Raw genomic sequence first — 9,227 nt, 5'->3', positions numbered from 1 at the left:
TTCATGAAAATCTATTACCGCCTTTCGCCGTAAATGCACAACATATAAACATTTAAACATTAAGAGAAATGCCAAACCGTCGACTTGAATCTTAGACCTCACTTCGCTCGGTCAACTACGAATCTGTCCCGTTCACACCAGCGTAGCGTAGCTTTTGATATTGGGAGATAGGACAGCTGAAGCCCATATGCAGATACTCGGTTTAAACGGAGAAATGTCAGCTGTTCGTTTAAACCCGTATGAAACACATTAGGATAAATTCAACCATATCTACAAGTAAACGAGGTTTAGCGTTAAACGTGATGTTAGCGTATGGCGTGTGGTCACACGCCGATTAGACAACACAAGACTACTCACGTTTAGTCACAATACTTTACATAGATGTTTATGGAGTCATGTCTAATTGCAATGACTAATCAGTGTGTGTTGCGTCATAAGCAGCAATGTGAAGTATTGTGACTAAACGTGACTAGTCTTGTCTTGACTAATCGGTGTGTGGCCAGCCTTATTCTTCCAAAGACCTATTTCTTTAATCTTTAGACGACCTTTAGGATAAAATGAAATGAATTCGATTGTATTCAATTTTATAAATTTGTACAACATTCTATGGTATTCGCCTCAGATTGAAAACCAAACCAGTCTTAGTTGGTGTATCAATTATACAAATGGAGCGTATTAATTTTTTTTTTTTCAATCCAAATTTTTCAGTTATGATTTTTTTTTTTAATTTACCATTTCAGTTTTTTATTTATTTATCTAGTTGTTAATACAATTACAAATCATATGAATATGATCAGGGAAGAACAACAGACATGGCCCAAAACTATTCTGTTCCCAAATTTTGATATAAATATAATAACAACCCCATATTTATTTTTAGTCAACCAGTGAAGATTCACCTATATTACGACCAAAAGACCTGTAGAACAAAAAATAGGTGCCGTTATAGTGTGGTCCACGTTATAAAGACAGTGAAGAAATATCGAAGAGCAGCGTTGCCGATTTTCTGCCTTGCTACTTCCTTCCATGGAACACAACACTGATACCACCGGTATGTATGATGTAATATGCACTGTTCATTCTTATTTGAAATAATCTGTCTTATTCGTCGAAAAAATAGTTTTTGATGGTTCAATAAAGATTATCATAATTGAGATTGAATATTTTGTTAATCAATTATACTTTTACATTGTTGGAAAACGATCTGGCAAAAAGTTGGCGCTATCTGCTTTGTCGAATGATAGACAAGGTTAGCAACACCAATGCTAATCAAATACTACCATTATAACGTGGACCTCACTAAACCAAAGGGTGCTTCGCTTATTATTTATTAATTTCGGGACGAGAAAATGGTCGGCGATCTGGATCAATGAGCGTAGTCACTTTTATTGACCGAAGCGAAGCTGAGGTCTTAGTTTTGACTCGATCGGCTTTTGTCTGTTTGTTTGTTTGTACCGCAGTTACAGTCGCAGTTATTGTCCGATTTGGATGAAATTTGGTATGCAAGTTCTTTGAAACAAGGCGCAGAAACGTATGTGTAACGATTTTTGGTAAGACCTCCGGTTTTTTTGTAATATTTAAAAAAACATAAACTAACCTCAAAAGTTACTTAATTAGGTATCTTTGAAGATACAGAAATTCATGTTCCCACTTTTTCGCATCCCATGTAAACAGGGCATGGTGTCCAAGACTGTTAAAGCGTAGTTTGATACGCTGCAGGACCCAGGTTCAAATCTCGTTCCGACCAGATTTTTTTTTTGCAGACGATACTATTATTCTAAGTCTACTGTTCGCAGAACTACTAGTTAAAATAAGAGAAAAAGCAATTTCAACTAACCTGTCGAAAACAGCAACTATGCAAACAGCTAGTAGAATGTAGAAGGTTGTCGGAGCGACTCTTGCAAATATTGTGTAAGACTCCATGAACATGAACAGATCTTCAACTTTATTGTTTGATTGGAGATAACCATAAGACTGAAAAATAAGAAAATTGTCAACGTTTTTTATATCGTCCTCCATCTTAATACAGTGAGAAATACGTTGAATTAGTTTTCAACAATACACGAGTTGAATAGTAAATTTAAGCACAGCAGTGGCGGCTCGTCCTATGTGTTTAATGGTTCATTGAACCCCCAGAATTGAACCAACTCCTATAAAATGATAAATTCTACCCATATAATTATATTTTCATTTTATACTCATGAAATTACATCACAAAATTTTTCATCTACGTAAAATTAACGTCGATGTTTTGCGGCCGGTGCCGGAGTGGCTTGCTTGAAACAGCACCGAATGGCATGACGAGACGGGTGGTGGTGGAAAGCAGTGTTCATTCCCCGATGTGAACCCAAAAACAGGGCTGGGTGAGGTAGTGGAACAGAGGAGGGGAATCGGTTTGCTAGCACGAATTTGGTTCACAATCCTGCCTGAACCAAGTTTGCACGAGTTCTTCCGAGAGTAGCCGAACCTAGCCGAGGCAAGTGAAGAATGAATCGTGAGTATTCGTGATACGGATTCAGTAGCAGTGCCATCTTGAACATAACCAATAATTTCAAATTTGGTGGCAGTAAACAGTAAAAATGCGGTAAACAAGAAGTAAAAAGCGTGACAGTTTTGAGATTATACGGTACGGTTTCGGGTTTACACTGTATACAGTTGTGATAGCTTTCACTGCATTTTTTGTTATATAAATTTGTTTTGCGTGTTGAAGAATATAGACTAGTAATTTCTAGTGTGTATTCGTGAGTATTTCTAGTATGTCCATTTTGTTTTAGTGAGAGTGTGAATATAATTTATTGTGTTAGGTACCGTAACAGCATTTTGATAAAGAAATATGAATAAGGTTCAGTATTTGTTAAGGAAAAAAAAACATTATTAATATTGAGGATAGGTGTAAAATAAAACATGATGGTAGATTAACTCCCAAAGTAAAAATCAAACAAGAAAAATATGAACAGGACAAAAAATCTATATTTGTAGAAAATATGCTTAATCTTTGGGGTGTAATTCCTTAAAATTATAATAATTGATTACCTTCTTACTTGATTATGCTCAATACTCTATATCCTCTTGACCTATCTCCCCAATAGATCATGAGGTTGAACCCCCAATCTGAAAGATCACGAGCCGCTACTGCTCCTGTGTTGTCGGATGGGACTGTCGGTCCCGGCTGATATAATCATGAGGCTCATTGTCGGCTTAGATTATATATTCAGGATAGATGGGACCTTCGCATAAAGGACAACCAACCAACAAAAATTCATACTAATCAACTTTTAGTCCAGGCAATGAATGCTCAAAAAAGGGTAAAGAGGGAAATGTTTGGAAGACAATTTTTGACCCCGCAGTTCTGTTTAGGGTAGAAAGAAGGTAAACATATCAAAATTCCCCACCCCTGACCCCTTTGCTGAAAGGATGGGGGTGGTTTAAAGGTAGCTTTAATTTATAATTATTAATTATTATTGAACGAAAATCCTAAATTATATATTAATTAGCATTTGAATAAATGCATTCTCTATTTAATTCCATCTGTAGCTTTAATTTGTTATATGACAGTCAAGTCCTCAAGATACATAGTTTTTGAGTTTTATGCGAGAAACCGAAAAATGATACCTTTAAACCACCCCCACCCCTTTAGCACAGTGGGTAGGGGTGGGGACTTTTGATATGTTTACCTCCTTACTACCCTAAAAAGAACTGCGGGGTCAAAAATTGTCTTCCCAAATTTTCCCTCTATAACCTTTCCTTGACTGGACTATTTTTTTATGTAGGTATCACTTTTGAAATTTGCCAGAATAATTATATTCTTAATATGCTATCTTTTCTCTATGATTATACCATGAGGAAAATATAGCATAGAAAGTAGCATACTTATGCTATCTTTTCTATATGATTATACTTACCAGAAACGACTGCATGAGTGCCACTCCACCCAGAAGTCCGAAGCAAATCGTACTCAATGGTGTGAACAGTCTCTGAACCAGAATTGCCAAGTCTAGAGGCGTTTGATAATTCAATCTGAAAATAAATATTTCCTTAGAATTGGTATTGATCGACTAAACTGATTATTAATGACAGTGAAAAAGATCTACTAATTAAGGTGAACAATCATGGAAAAAGTATACAAATCAGTAAGAGTAGGAACAATTTTGAACCAATGCATACCAAGCGGACTGATAATGTTAATGAAAACACTAACTTTTATTACTATTAAATTTTGAAAACTTCAAAGTGAAAAAACGCTCACATTCTTTGATGTGGCGACGTCCACAAAGGTTGATTTGGTCATTTAGAATATTGTTTGGCTGTTGTTTAGTCTGTTTGTATATTTCAAACTGTTCTAGTACATTTAGGGCCGGTTTCCGAGCTCGGTATTCAGCTAAGTCCTAGACTTTAAACAGCTGGAGTCAGAAAATTGGCTTTCCAAAACGGGGCGTAGTCGCAGTAATTGTCATAGTCACGTTTAAATTAAATTTCGAAAAACTATAAAACTGAACACAAAATAAAATAAAAAGAAAGTAGTGTACAGTTTCAGCTATTTTGAATTATTTAGGAATGTCTAATTTCGTCAAGGAAAAACGCTACTAATTATAGAAATGAGAAAATAAAAACTACGACTACTGTTATAAAAGCTGTGACTACGCCCCGTTTTGGAAAGCCAATTTTCTGACTCCAGCTGTTTAAAGTCTAGGACTTAGCTGAATACCGAGCTCGGAAACCGGCACTAAATGTACTAGAACAGTTTGAAATATACAAACACACCAAACAACAGCCAAACAATATTCTAAATGAACAAATCAACTTTTCCTCCCACACCCTGTTTGACAAACTCATTTGAATCCTCCTCCATTACCCGCAAAACTCCCCTCCACCCCCACTCTTGCCAAATTTCACCCTCATAACCTTGAACACTTCAGTTTCTGTTTGGCTTGAGAATGTGCAATACCAGCACGAAACGGACGTCGCCACATCAAAGAACGTGAGTGTTTTTTCACTTTAAAGTTTTACGAAATTTAATACCAATAATAATAGTGAAAACAAGATGGAAAACCAACAACAAACTAACTTTTAGGCTTTGCTCTCTCAATTTACAGTATCTATTTACATTGAAGATAAACACTAATCATAATATGAATTATTGGTAGAGGGCCAACAGGCATAGCCCATAACTGTACCTTTTATTAAATTTGATATAAATATTTCTAAAAGATAGGTTATGCCTCTTCACTTCAATCCGCCAGCAAGTTTTAGCCAGCCAGGATAGCCGAGACGACAAAAATACCAAAACTCGCCCAAAAAACATCCTTATCGATTCCAAAACCCACAACCTTTTCAACCTCCTACTCCAATAACCTGGAAGTTCAAATATTCCCGCACCCTTGCCGCCAGTGACAGCCGGGTTTGAAGATGGACATGGCGTCCGAAAGGGACGATGACAAACTGGGCTGACGACAAACTGGGCTGACAACAAAGTGGGCTACCGACAAAGTTGCACGCTGTCAACTGGGCTGCATTCCTTAGAGTGCCAGTTTGGCGGTGAATGCAACGACAAACTGGCACTCCTCAGATTTTGTCACCAGACGACAAAGTTGCACGCCGTCAAACTGGGCTGCATTCCTTAGAGTGCCAGTTTGGCGATGCATGCAACGACAAACTGGCACTCCTCAGATTTTGTCACCAGACGACAAAGTTGCACGCCGTCAAACTGGCTGCATTCCTTAGAGTGCCAGTTTGGCTGTGCATGCAACGACAAACTGGCACTCCTCAGATTTTGTCACCAGACGACAAAGTTGCACGCCGCCAAACTGGGCTACTTTCAAGTCCTGATGTGATTAGTTTATACATAAGTGTTTTATAAACAGATACATGTTGGGTTTATGAAGACAAGTACTCTTCATATTTGCTGAAGACATAGGTACATTATACATGATAAATTATAAATAATTATAACAAGGAGGGGGGCCCCAAATTTGAGAATTTTAACCAACCATTTTTTCACAGCACGTGATAACTGATTCTTCTTAGGCCTCCAAGGCAGTTCAAAAGAAATATGTATAAAAAATATTGAGGACTTTGTAAAAGTTTCTGGGTTATCTTCAAATTAATGTAGTTGATAAGATTTTTATCACAATTTATATGCCTACTCCAACAGAATAATATGATGATGCTCTGCTTACATAATCTGAAATGTGTCATAGGCTGCTAAACTCGAATTTTCAACTCCAAAAGCTTCTAAAATTGATTTCAACTAGCAAACAAAAATATTCAATCTTCATTTCTGAAGAATTTCCATTCATTATTGAATGAACTAGGCAAATGGGACTTTCTGGGGCTGAGAATATAATGTAGAAATATCTCTCCAAACACCAATTTTGAAACAATCAATTGACAATATTGCATCTAAGATTGAAAGTAGTCCATTCTAGGCTGTGACTGAGTGACTCCAGGGATAACAGAATAACTGACTTCAATAAGACGTATTTATTAATTGAGAAGGGACTGCAATTGTTATTATAATAGCATTCTAAGCGCTCCACAATGTGAGTAGAAGCTGTAATGGCTATTTTTTTTTTTTTTTAATAGCTATTTCTCATTTTATCCTGTCGTAACTTGGGTATTGGAAAAGTGTTCATTAAAAAGTAAGAATGTCAACTGATTATGAATGTCAATTGAATTATTATAATTTATGAATTAAATGCCAATTAAATATTATTCATTGGATAGAATTCAAGTATCCTACTGTGTATCCATGAAAGTGGAAAATTGGTAGGAAAATGCTTACTCTGCAACATCCTCTAGCCACATTGACGACGAATGGTTTCTGAGGGCAGTGGACCGTGACGCCGGAGTAAAGCCATGTCTGCCTTCGATGTACACCTCTTCGCCACTCGACACTATGCACTACCTTTTCACTTTCTTTCATCTCTCAAATCTGAAAATCACCCATTCCAATATCAGACAATAGGGTAGCACCAGAAACAAATAATCTAGGTACAGTAAATAGTATCCTACTATATGGTAAAACATAAGAGAAACAATAGATATCCCATGGTATAGGGCGTTTATGTCGCAACTTTTACTGTTATCTCAAGCCAATAATCCAACGTAGTTTATTCCCGTGAAGCTATTATGACGCTGGTAGTATCTCATATTGTGCCGTTAACACTCTTACCCGGTCAAAACAGTAAAAATCGACAATAATCGACAGTAATCGGCTTGAGATAACAGTAAAAGTTGCGACATAAACGCCCTATACCATGGGATATCTACTTATGCTATTGTTTCTCTATGGTAATACATATAGAGTGTCCCAAAAAGAATGCAACATTTGAATTCCACGCTAATGTTGGTATGTTAGGTTGGTGTCACTGTTACTTCCTGTTATTTCATCAGTTTTACTGCGGTGGAGCGTTACACGAAGGAGCAACACGTTGTGATTCTCAAAACGCATTATTAGTAGGGGATATGTTATGCCAAATCGCAGAGTTTGTGGAGTTATCGGTCGACAAATTTCACTTAACCAGTTCAACAGTTGAGAGACTCATTAAAAAGTTCGAGTAAACAGGTTAGATTTTGGATAGTAAACCTCCGATTAGGACGCACACATCTTGGCCGGTTTATCGAGAGCATTGCTGCTGACAAACAAAGTATCACTGTGAGACCACGGCTCCAGGAAGATGCAAATTTTGTTGAGAGTGTGTCACCAAAGTCTTGGATGCCTTTTTCTTATATTGTGTTCCACAATGAGCCACAGGTAATACACTTTCCATTGTAATCGAGAATATTGTAAAAATATAAGTGAATGATGACTTCATTAACAATTCAAATGGTGCGTTATTTTTGGAAAACTATATATATATATATATATATATATATATATATTAGATCTATATACAGTACTCCTAGTTTGGCTGATCTCAGGAGAATAAGTCACATAAGATAATCAGGAGAAAATAATAAATGTCTATAAATTGTTACAAGCTAATAATATCAGTGGTCAGCTGGTTATTAGAATGAGAAAATATTAAACAATTAGGTTGTATTTTGACACGCAATAAGCACCAGGTGGATCTATCCTGAGCATCTTCTTTGGTAACCCAAAATTCCCCTCTCAATTATGCAATTTAGCCAAAGCAAATATAAAGGATATCATCATAGAAAATATAGAGGTTGTGAATGCAGAATCTACCTGTATTTCTCCTATGTCGCAAACGACTTTGTATTAAAAGGGCATCATCAGAAAAATTACGATTTTCTAACAAACTGACTCTGGGTAAATGAAACAAGACGGGACCGCGCTACCTGTGCACTGGGCTATTTTTCCAAAAAGGTGCATCTTTTAACTCTCGACTAGCATACTTTATTGTCCTCTGATTCCTCTTCATTACTCAATAGTGGCTCCGTGTGGTTTCTTAAATTCAATTCTAGCTGGTAGCTGTTAGCACCAACTTATCTATTTCTTCGCACCTTACATCTGTTTCTTGTATTTTCTACAATTGTTAAATATAAATTACATATTATTTATCATACATTAAATTTTCAATAATATAACAATATTCAAGGTTAAAAATGATACATCACTATATAATATATGTGTCGAGGTTATCATCAAATTAATCAGTGATGAAGTACTTGTAATTATTGTATTATTCCCAATGGTTCATTTGATGAAGCTCAACTTGCTCACAAGCTGTATACAGACTAACTTTAGTTACATACAATTCTATACTTATTGAACGTACGAATTTTTGGCTTCCTTTCAATATTATATTAGATTAAACACAACTTGGCATCATGTGTTTGTCAAATCCCATTTAATAGCTTAGAATTTATAAGGACGGCAAACAGATGTACGTCCAAAAATTGATATGTGGGTTTACACACCACGTAATTTTGACTAAATTTGTACTTATTGATAGTAATGTGGGTGTTTATCATTCAATCACTGTATGCTACCACTGGTTTACAGCTGAAAGTGCCTTTAAGTAGCCACACTGGTCCACCAATATATTCCTATCTTCAGTTACACACAATACGATACTTATTGAGCGTACGATTTTTTGGCGTCCTTTCAAATTCTATTAGATTGAATACAACTTGGCAAACATATAATGTGTATCATGTGTTTGTCAAGTCCATTCAATCTCGTAGAATTTATAAGGACGGCAAAGACATGTACGTCCAAAAATTGATGTGAGCTTTACACACCAGGTAAGTTTGACTAAATC

General features: G+C 36.2%; 1 protein-coding gene across 1 annotated transcript in view; it reads right to left on the bottom strand.

The window, feature by feature from the left end:
* The window catches only part of LOC120350040 (transmembrane protein 237-like), a 13,340-nt gene extending 6,424 nt beyond the window's left edge, over positions 1-6,916 (bottom strand). Inside the window, exons 1-3 of the mRNA XM_039422068.1 lie at positions 6,782-6,916; positions 3,903-4,017; positions 1,838-1,974 (exon numbers count right to left, since the gene is read on the bottom strand). Of these exons, the coding sequence (XP_039278002.1) occupies positions 1,838-1,974; positions 3,903-4,017; positions 6,782-6,804 (275 nt within the window). The 5' untranslated portion in view covers positions 6,805-6,916. The remainder of the gene's footprint in view (positions 1-1,837; positions 1,975-3,902; positions 4,018-6,781) is intronic.
* Between the last annotated feature and the right edge of the window lie 2,311 nt (positions 6,917-9,227).

The sequence above is a fragment of the Nilaparvata lugens genome, chromosome 2, assembly GCF_014356525.2.
Source record: "Nilaparvata lugens isolate BPH chromosome 2, ASM1435652v1, whole genome shotgun sequence".
NCBI lineage: Eukaryota > Metazoa > Arthropoda > Insecta > Hemiptera > Delphacidae > Nilaparvata > Nilaparvata lugens.
Note: the sequence above shows the minus strand (reverse complement) of the source record. Positions and strands in the feature narration are given on the sequence as shown.